We start from the raw sequence: 16,589 nt of genomic DNA on the forward strand, positions 1-16,589 counted from the left end.
TCATAATTTAAGGGTACAAGTTGAAAACTTATGCTGTTTTAGATTAAGTGCACCTTTTTCCTGTTTCTCCCGAATAGAATCAGAGTTTATGATTTAATCACACCTCAAAGCTTTTCTCTCAGTACAAAGCAACCACTAAATACACACAAAATACTTATTTGTTATTTCCCTGGCTTATCCAACGTGCAGTGCACACAACTCAATAGACTACAATTTGGGGTGAGTGTATACAAACTGAAAAACCGCAACTCCAAGTTGCAAATTTGCTCTTAAACCATAGGACACACAGGTCATTTTTACTTCTCATGAGGATGTCACACTGTCATTAAATCATCAAATTTCCTTAGAATGACAAGAATTGTCAGTTGCCAATACAACTTTCAAAATACTTCATTTTTTAATGGCTGAATGAGGTCATTATAATTGTTTACATTCTTCAAGTCTTCAGTACCTAACAATCTACCAAACTTAAGAAGTCTAAGTTATTAAATGGTGTAACATCCTAAAAGTATCCAATTACTTCAGTATAAGCCATTCATAGCCAAAAGTCTGAAGAATGACCAAAATCAAATCTTTATTTTTTATAACTGTATAAATGTGATCCAAATGTGTCCACCACTAGTTTTCCCAAAAGAAACATGCTATAAATTAGCAAACTACAACTGCTCACTGATATGTATGGACTCCCTAGATGTCTCATTGGGCTTAATTATAGACCACTCACAGTAATAGCTTTTTAGTATCAAGTGTAGCATGGTGTTAAGCCACTTTAGCTCTTGCACATACATGATGCACTTGGGCTGATAAAGGAGAAAAATTTGCAGCATTATACTGTTAAGCTAAGTTGCATCCATCCTTTTAAATGGCATCAATATCAATGTCATCATCCTTGTTGTCAGACTTCACAGTTTCAACTTTTGGTACACTGGCAGTCTTCGAATATACCACCTCAATATTTTCATCTTCGTCTTCTTCCTCACCACCAGAAGATTCCTCCTCCGCTTCCTTCAACCATTTAATAAATGGCTCTGCTTTGACACGAATCTCTTTGGCAAGTTCTTTTGAGACATATTTCTTAGAGGCCTTTTCTGACCAGCTGATAATGACCTCTTCCTCTAAAAGGTCTGCATCATACATCTCCTTCAAGATATGTGGAATCTTGGAGATCAACTGAGCTTGATGCATTGCTACCACACATTCCAAACCATGAAGAAGGTACCGCTGGGCCTTTTTGTTGTTATGACAAAATCTTAAAAAATGGCGCCCATATTTCTTGATTTGCTCTCTTATCTTCTCATCAAAGAGAACTTCTGTCAAAACGAGAGGGCCCATGGCTTTTACATCCAGTCTTTCTGCCTCAGCCACAATGTCTTTATCAGATGAATCAATAATGCCCTCTTCTTTCTTTTTCTTAACAAAATCAAACAGGATGTTAACACGCTCTTCTACAGTTCTTTCCAAATCATCGCTAAGTGTCAGACCTTTTGCATGGTCACTGATTTCATCCATTCTGCGCCTTTGAGCTTCCTCAGTTGTATCCTCCCCCCAATCATCATCTTCCTCTTCTTCCACAGCATGTGGAGGACTAATTTCATTTGGTGGTGGAGGTGGTGGTGTCTCACTGGTGGATACAGAGCCATTTTCCTTGTCCTTGCCCTTTCTATTTTTCTTTTCTTTCTCTTTCTTTCCTGTACCAATGTCACTATTCTCAGGTGGGTTTTTGAGAATGAATGTACAGAGTTTATGATGTGTGTCAAGCATGCCTCGGTACCCACAGGCTTTACAAGAATTACCTATTGTTTGCTTCTTTGGATTGACATGCAGATCTGTTTCAGGATTCTCACACTCAGGACAGAGAACAAATTTTTTAATGAATCCATCCAACATGTCTTGCAGCTTATTCGCCTCATGAGATCCATTGACAATGTAACGGTCATTCTTAACATCAAACTGGGTCTGTGCTCCCAGCTCACAACCAAAATATTTGGTGGGATACGTTGGAGGCCGATTAAGCGCCTTTGCAACGTCAACCATGTTGACTATAACTGTCTTGATTCCATTTCCTTTGCCCTCAACCTTAGCAATCAAACGGGGCATCTTGTAGCGATAGAACTGGTCTGACACGCTGCGGTTGACGTTGACAGACATTTTGGCTTATTAGTGACTTTATCAATAAGTTGAACAGATCTTTGATTGCAACTTTTTGGTATCTTCTGTCTGGAGAAGAAGGGATGACATAAACAACTGCAAGAGTTCTTGGTCTCTGACATGAAAAATTTTTCGTCACTGAGGCTGTAAGCTTCTTGCTTGTATGCTGTTTCCCCAATACAGGTACCAATGGCTGTGCAACAGCTCCTGCTCCCTCAGCGGCTGTGAGTTTGTCAGCTCAAAGACCACCTGCAAGTCATAGGCTGCCCCTGCCGAGCGACCACATTGTAACTGGAAAGGGGATCCGGGCCCTTCTCTCCCTCAGTTCAAGCCTGTGGGTCACCAACTTCTCCAATGGCGCCTACCCTGTCTGCCATCCTTGGAAAACCGGAAACGTCGAGCCGGATCTGCCAACCGCAAAGTTGCGGCTTTGGCGACTCCGGTGGCTTCAGGGCAGCACGTCCAGGCCAGGAGCCATTGCCTCCATCGGAGCACTAGGAACTTGGCCGAAGCTGCGCCCGGGTTCCCTTCACTCGCTCCCTCAGCAACCTTCGCCCTGGTCCCCAAGGCTACGCGACAGTCAGAGCCTATGCCTGGCCTCCTTATTCCAGCAGCCGGCGGTGGGGCAGAGGTGCGGCCTCCCTGAGTAACAAAGGTGCCCCGGGCCTAACTAAGCCGTGGAGAGCCCTTATTTACATTTCAATTGTTATTCCCCTTCCCGGTTTCCGGGCCAACATCCGCCTAACCCTCCCCCTCCCCTTCACTATGGGTGTTTTCCTCCCCATCCTCCCCCCATTACTGCCCTCCCACCAACAATTACATTCACTGGGGGTTCAGTCTTGGCAGGACCAAGGGCTTCCCCTTCCACTGGTGCTCTTACTAGGCTATTTATTAGTATATGCAGTTGGAGCTCAGGATCAGTCCGTGTATAGTCTTTGGGTAGTGGCTTAGTTCCAGGAAGCTCTGGTTGGTTGGCATTGTTGTTCATATGGGATCTTCAGCCCCTTCAAGCTCTTTCAGTCCTTTCTAATGGAAATCTCTTTAAATTTTTTTTGACACAGAATTTCTCTGTGTATAGCCCTGCCTTGGAATTTAATCTGTGGACCAGGCTGGTCTCAAACTCACTGAGATCCACCTGCATCTACTTCCCGAGTGCTGGGATTAAAGGCATACATTACCTCATCCATTGAAGATCAATTTATTTTAGCTTTATCTATAAAATCACTATTTATATTTATCCCCTTCCTTTAGTATTTATTTTTTGTTATTTTTTTTAATTTATTTTAATTGTTTTATATCATTTTTTTGGGGAGCTGGTTTTATTTCCCTTTTAATAACAGTTTTCTTTAGTTCTTGAGAATTCCATCTATGGATACAAAGTATTTTGATCATTCATCCTCTACTCTTTAACTTGTCTTTCCATTCCCTCACAATTTTATGTCCGCTTTCGTAATAAAAAAGAAGCATATAACAAGTCCAGTTTGTGCTCTCTGTACACTTTTTGGTGTAGCGCTATTATTGTTCATACAGTTTTGGATTTTGGTTGACCTAGAAGAGGCTATACTTTTAGACAAAACTGGCACTTCCTTTCCTAGAAGCCATTTCCATAGATCTTCAGCAAGCAGTAAGTATTCATTATTTCCTGCCCACATCGATGTCAGAATGCTTCTTGCCTGATCTTGTATAGATCTTGTGTAGGCAACAACAGCCGCTGTGATTTCACATGCAGCCTGTGGTATTTGATAGAGATGTGCCAGTTACCATGATCTGATTGTTGAATGCTACATATACCTATTAAAATATTACATTGTGTCTCTACCCACTACTATAAAATTTACTCTGTCAATTGAAAATAACACAAGATTGACCCATAAAATATATTACAATAGAAGTCCTATCCTATATGATTGGATATTACTGGACACTTTTTAGAAAATATCTCATTAGAATAAATGGAGTAATATTTAATTATTTATATGGGCCATGCTATTTTCTATGTAAGAGATCCCTGAGTATTTTATTATACTTCAGGACTTTTTTTATACTTTAAAAAAATCATAAGTCAAATTTAATACCTAAAAAATACTGTCTCCCAGAAATGAAATAAGTTATTGTTTAAAAATACAAAAGAAGGGTAAATGTAAGTAGCTAGACATTAGAGAAATGTGTCTATACATACAAGTTTAGAGAAATGTAAGAAGTGACATGCCACTATTTGTTTGTGTGCAAAACAGAAGAACATACAACTCCTGATGTTATCATTTTTTGTCACATACAGGAAAGTGGACAGATGTGGCAATAATCAGATTATGTGACATCAGCCAAATTTTGAAAGAAAAATATAGTGTTTTTCTTCCCCATATGTTGAAGCTTCATTTTTTTCAAAAGACAAACAAGGTGGCCAACACTGGGTACTGGAGGGATGGCTCAGTAGTTAAGAACGTTTGCTGCTCTTGAAGAGGACCTAGGTTCAATTCCCAGCACTCACATGGTAGCTCACAACTGTCCCAATATCAGGACCAAATAAGAACCAGATGAGTACAAAGATAATTTCCTTACAGTTATACATATGCCATCAGATAGAAATTACAATGCATATATTTTCACGGGATCTGCCAATATGTGAGGGATCTTAGTACATCTACTATTGAAAAATGGGCTACTAGAAAACTTCAGCTTAGTTTACTCACTAGCAGAGATTTGAAGTACTTATCTAAAAGTATTTATTTTTAAAGTAGTATGTGGCACTCTTCTGGACATGAGAACACATTGGTGGTATTGATCATTTATATTATATTTATAGCTATTTATAGAGATCCGAGTAGCCAGAATATTGACCTAGCCTCTCCTAGTGCATGTAGGTCATCAATGATGGACAAAACACTATACAATGAGAATTGTCAGCTTTAGTACTCTCCTAGAATCTTTGCCCATCTTTTCTTCTGACTTTCCTCCATGACAATAAATGCCTTAGAACCATGGACCCAACGTCAGGAGCTAAAGAGAAGTCCTCCACTTATAGAGCTGAGGACTAATCTCTGGAAGGCCTCTCCATGTTCCCAGCTGCAGCTGCCATTAAGCCCAAGCCTACAGCTAACCCCCAACAATCCAAGGACTCCTGCCACAGGATCTGCCAGAGTTACCCTCTTTTCCCTCAGCTCTGGGCAATGCAGGCCCTCACTCCATTCTCAGCTCTGCTTCATCCAGTAGCAGGCACGTGGGTGTCCAAGAGCCTGGGAACCAGACAGCCACTTATCTCATCGAAGACCTGGGGACCCCTGAGCCAACTCCAGCTGTCTGTTCCTACACCTCAGACTGCACTTCCCCACCACTGGAGCAGTGTCCCTGCAGCTTCCCACAACCCGACCCCACACCATTAACCCAACAACTGCTTCTTACTCAAGACTCTATTTTCCCTTTGAGCCTTTGTTCAAAGTTGGCCTTTTCATCTTCTTCCTCTCCACACGTAGGATATACCAGCCAAGAAGAAAACAAATGTGGCACAGAGCCACAGCCACAGCTTGACAGAACAGGCCCCTCCCCCAACCTCTCCTGCACCTAGGCCAGCCTAGGAAAAACAATGGAAAAACACGCATGAAACCAAAAGTTTTCAGGCTTTGTTTAAATGCTTGTTCTTTTTAACAGGAACACCTAAGCCAACGTTCATGCTTCTCAGCCCAACATTTTTCACGCCTCTTTATTTAAATGTTTATTTTTCTCCCTAGCATTCATGATTTATGTCCAAAAGTTTCCCATTTGTTTAAATTTTCTTGAAGACTCAAAAGTTATCTAATCTACTCCGACAGGTCAAACCAACTATACTGAAAATCCTTAATTAGCAACCAGTTTTCTTTCACAGACAAACTGTTACTGCCTATCCCAGATACATAATTAACATGATATTTTCTCCCTCAGTCATCCAAAGCAGACTTAAAGGATGCTTACCAAGACAAAATTCCTCTAACACCCTTGCTTTTCTAGGATCATAACAACAGACCATGATGTTCTCTTAAGCAAAGCTTCACAGGCTCAATACATGCCACCCACCCTATGCAGACATCCCCCTGCTGGGGTTCTGCACCTCTGTTGTGATCACCCTATGGTTTTGCTACAGTGCTGCTTCCACAGATCTAGTTGAGATCGAATGCCATCTCCTTGGACCTGCCTGGGACAACAAAGACACCTTCCACCAGACACCTCATCTAACTTAAGACTCCTGAGACACATGCTGAGATACACAGATGACAGCTGAGACCCACAGAGGACAGACTTGGGCCCTTCCAGCTACAGATGAACTTCCCTGCCAAAGCCAAATGACTACTGAACTTGGGGAAGTTGCATGATAGTAAGGAAAACATGATGTCTAGCTAGATTAATCAAATGTTGTTTAATACCAATGTCAATACCCTCAAACTGTACAACCCATGAAACAATTATTAGGTTCAATGACTTTGGTACTCCCAACACCTATTCCCCGTGGTACTCTAACCCCTTGATAACTTGGATTCTTCACCTCCTTGGCCCCGTACTAGCCATTGAGCCTTGCTTCTCTTGGCACCCTGTCTCATTCAGTTTCTAAAGCAGCAGATGAGTAGCATTGCTAAGATCACTACCAATCAGGTCGTGGTTCAATATCAAACTGTTGTCTACATAGGAGACAGTTATTCTGATGATACCTCTCCCTTATAAAACGAAAAGGTGGAATTGTGGGGCAGTGGACTGTGAAAGGTACTCTGATTCCTGTTCAAGATAGGTTGAATCCCCTGGGACCTGAGGGATGGCAGGAACATTCCCAGTCTCCCAGGAGATTAGGTCCCTCTCACAATAGCTACAGTCCCCCACATCACTCTGTAGAAAGGTTTGAGACAGATCAGTCATGTAGGGCAATGCCCCAAGCCCCTCTTCCACAGGTGAGGACATGTCTACAGTTCACACAGGCTCAAGGCAGATCAGTCACGTAGAAGCAGGGCCATGCCCGCAAATATGTAGATGAGGTATTCCTAAGCTCTCAAGCCAAACTAAAGGAAGCACCTGCTGTCAGACCCTGACCATCTGGAAACTGTATTTAAGAATCCTATTTAGAAGAAATACTCCATCACCTGAGAGCTTCTGTCATAAGAGCTGTAACACCGCCTCTTGGGGGAGAGATCTGCTCTCCTGAGATTGCAGCCAGAAGCTCCCCTGAACCCCTTGCCAGCTAGTATGTCTCTTGCTGACCCAGCCCAGACCCAAATGAAGCTGCAGTGGCAGAAATGGAGGCAGAGCAGAACCAGCAGCAGAGGGCGCAGTTCCCCCCGCCCGGTCCGAAGTTCTCTCCCTTCTCCTGGGCACCTAGCTGGGCCAGAGATCTCCATGGAAAGCTTGTAGCATGCAGCTAATGCACGGATATGTGGGTTTAATTCTGCGTCTTCAATTTTATTCTTTTGATCTACCTGTCTGTCTCTATACCAACACAATGGTGTTTTTATCACTCTTGCTCTGTAGTACAGCTTGAGGTCAGGGATGATGATTCCCCCTTTGTTCTTTTTGTTTCAGATGTGCTGTTAAGTTGCTAGTGTATGTTTTCTCCAGTCTCTTTATGGAGGTACCCAAGGCTATGAGTTTTCCTCTTAGCACTGCTTTCATTGTGTCACGTAAGTTTGGGGATGTTGTGCTTTCATTTTCATTAACTTCTAAAACGTCTTTAATTTCTTTCTTTATTTCTTCCCTGATCAAGTTATCATTGAGTAGTGATTTGCTCAATTTCCATGAGAATGTGGGCTTTTGTTGTTTTTATTGTTATCGAAGACCAGTTTTAACTCATGGTGATCTGATAGAAGGCATGGCATTATTTCTATTTTCTTCTATCTGTTGAGGCCTGTTTTGTGACCGATTATATGGTCAATTTTGGAAAAGATACCATGAGGTGCTGAGAAGAAGGTATATTCATTTGGTTTAGAGTGAAATGTTCTATACATCTTTTAAATCCATTTGATTCATAACTTATGTTAGTTTCACTGTACCTCTTTTTATTTTCTGTTTCCATGATCTGTCCATTGATAAGAGTGGGATATTGAAGTCTACCACTATTATTATGTGAGGCATAATGTGCACTGTGAGCTTTTGTAATGTTTCTTTCACAACTGTGAGTGCCTTGCATTTGGGGCACAGATGTTCAGAATTGAGAGTTCAGCTTTTTAGATGTTTTATCCTTCGATGACTATGAAGTGTCCTTCCTCATCTTTTTTGATAAGTTTTGGTTGGAAGTCTACTTTATTCAATATTAGAATCGCTACTCCACCTTGTTTCTTGGAACCATTTGCTTGGAATATTTTTTTCTATCCTTTTACTTTGAGGTACTGTCTGTCTTTGACACTGGGGTGTTTTTCCTGTATATAGCAAAATGCTGGGTCCTGATTATATATCCAGTCTGTTACTCTGTTTTTTGTGGGGTGGTAGGGTGGGTTGGGTTCATTGATGTTGAAAGACAGTAAAGTCCAATGATTGTTGCTTCCAGTTACTTTCGTTGTTTGAGGTGAGATTAGGTTGTATGGTCCTCTTCTTTTGGGTGTGCTGTGAGAAGATTAATTTCTTGCTCTTTCTTCAGTGTAGTTCCCCTCATGTTTTGGATTTTTCCTTCTATTATCCTTAGTAGGGCTTGATTATTGGAAAGACACTGTTTAAATTTGTGTTTATCATGGAATATATTGGTTTGTCCATCTATAGTAATTGAGAGCTTTGCTGAGTATAATAGCCTGGGATGTCATTTGTGTTCTCTTATGGTCTGTAGCACATCTGCCCAGGATCTTCTGGCTTTTACTCTGTTCAGAAGTCTGGTGTAATTCTGAAAGGTCTGCCTTTATACGTTGTTTGGCCTTTTCCCCTTACTCCTTTTAATATTCTTTCTTTGTTCTGTGCATTTGGTGTTTTGATTATTATGTGATGGGAAGAATTTCTTTTCTGGTCCAATCTATTTGGAGTTCTGTAGGCTTCTTATATGTTTATGGGCATCTCTTTCTTTATGTTAGTGAAGTTTTCTTCTACAATTTTGTTGAAGATACTTACTGGCCCTTTGAGATGGCAATCTTTGCTCTCTTTTATACCTATTATTCTTAGATTTGGTCTTTTTATTGTGTTCTGGAATTCCTGGATGTCTTGGGTTAGAAGGCTTTTGCATTTTTCATTTTCTGTTGACAGTTGTGTCAATGTTTTCTATGGTATCTTCTGCTTCTGAGATTCTCTCCTCTATCTCTTGTATCCTGTAGGTGAAGCTTGCATTTATGGCTCCTGATCTCTTTCCTAGGTTTTCTATCTCCAAGGTTATTTCCCTCTGTGATTTCTTATTGGTTCTATTTCCATTTTTAGGTCCTGGATAGTTTTCTTCTATTCTATTCTAATCTGGTTGTGTTTTCCTGTATATCAGGGATTATGTGTTTTCTCTTTAAGAGCCTCTACCTGTTTACCTGTGTTCTCCTGTATTTCTTTCAGGGAAGTATTTATGTTTTTCTTCTTAATGTCTTCTATCATCATCATGAGATGTTATTTTAGATTTGAGTAGTACTTTTCAGTGTGTTGGTTTCCAGGGTTTGCTGTGGTTGGAGAACTGGGTTCTGATTGCCAAGTAGCATTGGTTTCTGTTGCTTAGGTTCCTGTGCTTGCCTCTCAAAATCTGTTTATCTCTAGTGTTAACTGGCCTGTCTGTCTTGGACTGGAGATTGTTTCTCCAGTGAGATTGCTAGCCTGTGAACTTGGGTGCATCAACACTTCTTGGGGACACATTTTCTTTGGGTGGGATTGGGGTGTGGAGGGCTGTGGCACAGGGTCAGCTTCTGGGCACAGATCAACTTTATTTTTAATATCAAGAAGTAGTCAGTATTTAAATATAGATATTGGAGTAGTATCTGAATCCTTTTACTGATCTGCATGTGGAGAGAAAACCTGTGCCTAGCATGGACTTTGTGAATGTTCAAACCCAGTAACACACTTCCTCCATCAAGGCAACTCCTCCTATTTTTTAAAACCTTTCTGGTGACTAAGCCTTCAAATACATGAACATATGGTGGGGGGGCATTCATAGTCAAGCCACTACAAGCTCATACATTCTTTTCAGTTTCCTTCCTCGATGTTCTCTAATTTTGCAGGGAATTAATATAGGTTTCTCATTTAGGGCTGCATACTCAAAGTCATTAATTTTATCACTTTAACAAATTATTCATTGCTACAATTACTCCTTCCTACTTCAAAAAGGAGTTGCTTTGACCAAATAACAGTAGTAACTATTCCTGGGCCTATGACTTCCCCAGCCATGCTTTGGCTTTTAACCAGAATTAAGCATCAATCATGAGATTTCCTCCTGTGGAGGAAGTCTTGAATCCAATTATAATAAATTTAGTTACCTTGCAACCATCATGCTGAGAAGGTTAGACTAAGCTGATTCCATGACAGGCTTCAAATTGGCAGTTAAGGAGACTAGGCCTAAAACTCTGTTTCTAAGAACTGGGCAAATCCAGACAAGTCCAGGCCTCAGAAGCTGCCCTGCCATCTGGCCTGAGGCAAGGACAGTGAGTCAACAGCTGTTTCCAGACTTCCTTGGCTTACTTCCTCAGCAAGTTTCCAACCCCCACACCCCAGTAATAGAATGTCCATTAGAGATGGACCCAACAGATTAATATAGAAGTCACCTATTCCAGAATTCCGTAAAGTGCTTTAAAATCTGGCCTGCAAGCTCATTTGTGTGTCCCTGTATCTTGGTAGTGGGGAGACACCAGTATGCTAGACTTCTGCAGAATAAAACACTCTTTGTTTACATATTATTTGAGTTCAAGGTATCAGTTTTTGGCAAACCATAGACACTTAAATTTAGGGACTCATTTTGGGAATCTCTAGATACTGTCGACCCAAATAGTTGAGTGGGTTTTTTTTCCTACCCAATCAGTAATTCCTGGCCTGGTTGGCTTTTGTCTTGCCCATATCTATGTTTATTTTTCTGGCTTAATCTGGAGGCTGAGAGGGACAAAGAGGATGAGTATTATGTCACAAGGCTAGGAGCAACGAAGGATGTTCCTATCCCCCTACCAGAAGCAAAAGAACTTGATAGTTTTCATCTAATTTCTTAACAGGCTTTGGGTCTGTGAAAGGAAGACCATCTAAGAAAGCTATTCGTTTTTGTTTTCTTTTGCCCTAAATGTCCTTCTGTGTCTATTTGTGTGTGCCTCTGCATGTGTACCCTGTTTGTGATTTTTCTCCTCTTGTAAAAACTTTTCTTTGATTCCTTTGAGCACCCAACTGGGATTAGTCCTGAACCATTTTTTAAGAGACTTTCATTGAGTCACAGAAGTCTTGTGTCTGGTTGTTTGTCCCTGCAAACTAACCATCTTTTGCAGGCATGAATGGCCTACCTGTGGCCTGAAGAAGGGACTTTTAATCTCCTCATTATTTATAGGGTGAAGGTTTAGTCTATGAGACCTGGGGCCACCAGGACCAAATGCATGGGCTTTTCCGCTCCCCACCCTTCTTCCTCTAAAGGCAGGTCAGCATTGGCCCCCTGCCTTGCTCCTTCTTTCTGCTCCCAAGAAGGATCTCTGCTCCTCTCCTTACTTTCCTGCTGGGGCTCTGCTGCCATTGCCTCTGCCAGCCAGGCGGAGGGAGGAGCAGTCCCTGACTGACTCTCCCTGACTCTCCTGTCTTCCCTTGGAATCTACCTCACACTCTGGCTTGTACTGCTCAAAGGGCCAACTCTACTGTGGCCTTACCTCTCCCAGCTATGGGACTCCAGCCAAGATGCTCAGAGGAGACAGTTCATGACATATGGGTCACTTGCCAATAATAATCTCTATAATTGGAAGTTGCAGAACTCATTTTTAGAAAGATCCTCAGCTCTCACAGGTTTTCTAGATTCAACATGCTGACTTACCTCAACTGCTCTAGGTCCTCTTCTCCACAGACGAAAGAGGGAGGATTGTGGGAGCCACCCAGGAATTGGTTCCAGGAGCAAATGGGCTGCCCACTCATGTCCAGGCTGATATCAATACAGCCTTACCTTTGACTCGACCTGACTGAGATTTAACACTGTTGAAGGCTCTGGGTCCACCCCCAGATTCTGCTGCCCCCCCTAGGCCACCAGAGAGCCCACAAATTTATCTAAGGTGAGGCAGGTGATACAGGAAAGGAGGGAGAGCCCCCAAGGTATACCTAGAATGACTTTTTGAAGCCTTTAGGACCTACACTGCTTTTGACCCGGAAACCAGAGAGTACCAGTCAGCTATGAACATGGCTTTTGTTAACCAAGCTGCCCCTAACATCCTCTGGAAACTTCAGCCACTGAACAGTTTTGTGGCCTGCCTCTGGCACCCAAAATCCAGCTTCTGCCTTTCAATGACAAAACTTGGAGAGAGGCTTCAAGGGACAGCTGACTTAGACATGCCTTCCTCAAGGATTTAGGAATTCACCCACACTACCTTTGAGGGGGCACTGCACTCACTTGGGTGAGTACTGACAAACCCACCCCCAAAGAATTGTGCTTCAGTATTTATTGTGTGTGGGGGGGTCAGTTGTGTGTGTGGGCGTTGACTTGGAGACTTGCCAGGAAGCCACACGAAACCTGGTATAGGAGCTGAGTCAATTTGGCTACCATGTGTCTGCTACAAAGTTTTAGCTTTGTAAAATTGAGGTCACCTCTCTGGGGCACATATTCGGGGGGGACAGACTGGAGGCCTCAGGACACACAAACCCAGGAGCAGTCTGGGACAGGACACTTCTGGTTTCTGCCTGCACCCTGAGCAGACCAGGTTGCACAGTTCTCTGTACCCAGATATGACTGAAGGAAAACAGGTCTACAGGAGTACTGACACACAGGCTTACAAGAGAGTCAAGCCACAGTCAGAGACAGCAAGAAAAGATAATGCCAGAGACAACCTGATGGTGATAGGCAAGCACAGGAACTTAAGCAACAGAAACCAAGACTACTTGCCATCACTGGAGCTCAGTTCACCTACCAAAGCAAATACTGGATATCTCAACACACTGGAAAAGCAAGATTTGGATTTAAAATCACATCTCATGATGATGATACAGGACTTTAAGAAATACATAATAACTCCCTTAAAGAAATACAGGAAAACACAGGTAAACAAGTAGAAGCCCTTAAAGAGAAAACATAAAAATCCCTTAAAGAATTATAGGAAAACACAATCAAACAGGTGAAGGAATTGAAGAACACCATCCAGAATTTAAAAATCAAAATAGAAACAATAAAAAAATCACAAAGGGAGACAACCCTGGAGATAGAAAACCTATGAAAACGATCAGGAGTCATAGACTCAAGCATCACCAACAGAATATACGAGATAGAAGAGAGAATTCAGGGGAAGAAAATATCATAGAAAACTTTGACGGAACTGTCAAAGAAAATATAAATGCAAAAAGTTCCTAACACAAAACATCCAGGAAATTCAGGACACAATGAGAAGATCAAACCTAAGAATAATAGGTATAGAAGAGAACAAAGAATCCCAAATTAACAGATCACTAAATATCTTCAGCAAAATTATAGAAGAAACCTTCCTTGACCTAAAGAAAGAGATGCCCATGAACATACAAGAAGTCTACAGAATTCCAAATAGATTGGATCAGAAAAGAAATTCCTCCCATCATATAATAGTCAAAACAACAAATGTACAAAACAAAGAAAGAATATTAAAAGCAGTAAGGGGAAAAGGTCAAGTAACATGTAAAGGCAGACCTATCAGAAATAAACCAGACTTCTCACCAGAGACTATGAAAGCCAGAAGATGCTGATCAGATGTCATATAGACACAAATGCCAGCCCAGGCTCCTATATCCAGCAAAACTCACAATTAACATAGATGGACAAACCAAGATATTCAATGACAAAACCAAATTTACACAATATCTTTCTACAAATTCGGCCTTACAAAGGATAGTAGATGAAAAACTCCAACACCGGGAGGGAAACTACACTCTAGAAAAAGCAAGAAAGTCATCTTCTGCAAAGAAGTTCAAAGAAGAGAATGACACAAGCATAATCCACATCTTACAACAAAAATAACAGGAAACAATAATCACTATTCCTTAATATCTGTTAATATTAATATCTTAATATCAATTTCTCAATAAAAAGACATAGACTAACAGACTAGATATGGAAAGAGGACCCAGAAATTTGTTGCATGCAGGCAACACACCTCAGTGACAAAGGCAGACACTACTTCAGAGTAAAAGTCTGGAAAAAAATTTCTAAGCAAATGATCCCAAGAAACAAGCTGGAGTAGACATTCTAATATGGAATAAAATTGACATTCAACCAAAAGTTATCAAGAAACATAAGGAAGGATACTTCATATTCATCAAAGAAAAAATCCACCAAGATGAGCTCTCAATCCTGAATATCTATGCTCCGAATTCAAGGGCAACTACATTCATAAAAGAAACCTTAAAGCTCAAAGCACACATTGTACCTCACACAATAATAGTGGGAATTTTAAATATCCCACTGTCATCAATAGACAGATCATGGAATCAGAAACTAAACAGAAACACAGTGAAACTAAGAGAAGTCATGAACCAAATGGGTTTAACTGATATTTATAGAACATTTCATCCTCAAACGAAAGAATATACCTTCTTCTCAGCACCTCATGGTACCTTCTGCAAAACTGACAAGATAATTGGTCACACACAGGCTTCAACAGATACAAGATGTTTGAAATATTGCCAAGTATCCTATCAGATCATCATAGGCTAAAGCTGGTCTTCAATAATAATCAAAATGACAGAAAGCCCACATACACATGGAAGTTGATCAATGCTCAACTCAAGGATAATTTCGTCAAGGAAGAAGTAAAGAAAGATATTAGAGACTGTTTAGAATTTAATGAAAATTAAGGCAGAACATACCCAAACTTATGGGACACAATGAAAGCAGCACTAAGAGGAAAACTTATAGCTCTGAGTGCCTCCAAAAAGAAATTAGAGAGAACATACATTAGCATCTTGAGAGCACAGGTTAAAGAAGAGAGATGGCAGGAAATAATCACAAAAGGATCTGAAATCAACCAAGAAGAAACAAAAAGAACTGTAGAAAGAATCAACAAAACCAGGAGCTGGTTCTTTGAGAAAATCAACAAGATAGATACAGTCTTAGCCAGACTAACCAGAGGGCACAGAAAGAGTATCCCAATTAACAAACTCAGAAATGAAAAGGGAGACATAACAACAGAATCTGAGGAAATTCAAAAAGTCATCAGATCCTACTACAACAGCGTACTACAACAGAACTGGAAAATCTCAATGAAATAAATAATTTTCTAGACAGATAAAAGGTACCAAAGTTAAATCAGGATTAGATAAACCATTTAACCATCCTATAACTTCTAAAGGAACACAAGCAGTTATTAAAAGTCTCTCAACCAAAAGAAACCCAGGACCAGATGGGTTTAGTGCACAATTCTATCAGATCTTCATAGAAGACCTAATACCAATACTGTCCGAACTATTCCACAAAATATAAACGGAGGAGCACTACCCAATTCCTTCTATGAAGCCACAATTTTGCTTAAAACTAAACCACACAAAGACTCAAGAAAAATAGAGAACTTCACACCAATTTCCCTTATGAATATCAATGCAAAAATACTCAATAAAATTCTTACAAATTGAATCCAAGAACACATCAAAATAATCATCCATCATGATCAAGTAAGCTTCATCCTAGGAATGCAAGGATGGGTCAATATATGGAAATCCATCTACACCATCCACTATGTAAACAAACTCAAAGGAAAAAAAAAACTGTGATCATCTCATGAGATACTGAAAAAGCACTTGACAAAATTCAACACCTATTCATGTTAAAAGTCTTGGAAAGATCAGGAATTCAAGACCCATACATAAACACATTAAAAACAGCATACAGCAAACAAGTAGCCACCATCAAACTAAGTGGAGAGAAACTTGAACTAATCCTAGTAAAATCAGAGAATAGATAAGGCTGCCCATTCTCTCCCTACTTATTCAATACAGTACTTAAAGTCCTAGCCAGAGCAATCAGACAACAAAAGGAGGTCATTTGGATACAAATTGGGAAGGAAGAAGTCAAAATATCACTATTTACAGACAATATGATAGTATATTTAAGTGACCCCAAAAGTTCCACCAGAGAACTACTAAAGCTGATAAACAACTTCAGCAAAGTGGCTGGGTATAAAATTAACTCAAATCAGTAGCCTTCCTCTACTCAAAGGAAAACAGGCTAAGAAAGAAATTAAGTAAATGACACCCTTCACAATAGAAACAAATAACATTAAATACCTCAGTGTGACTGTAACCAAGCAAGTGAAAGTTTTGTAGGACAAGAAGTTTAAGTCTCTGAAGAAAGAAATAGAAGATCTCAGAAGATGGAAAGATCTCCCATGCTCATGGATTGGCAGGACTAATACAGTAAA

At 40.6% G+C, this 16,589-nt stretch overlaps 1 protein-coding gene across 1 annotated transcript; it reads right to left on the reverse strand.

Annotated features, from left to right (window-relative positions):
- Positions 1–805: 805 nt before the first annotated feature.
- Positions 806–2,306, reverse strand: LOC116888904 (eukaryotic translation initiation factor 5-like). Its single transcript, XM_032890162.1, has one exon. It carries the CDS (start codon positions 2,146–2,148, stop codon positions 859–861), a length of 1,290 nt encoding a protein of 429 aa, XP_032746053.1. The 5' UTR covers positions 2,149–2,306; the 3' UTR covers positions 806–858.
- Positions 2,307–16,589: the final 14,283 nt, after the last annotated feature.

The sequence above is a fragment of the Rattus rattus genome, chromosome X (assembly GCF_011064425.1).
Source record: "Rattus rattus isolate New Zealand chromosome X, Rrattus_CSIRO_v1, whole genome shotgun sequence".
NCBI lineage: Eukaryota > Metazoa > Chordata > Mammalia > Rodentia > Muridae > Rattus > Rattus rattus.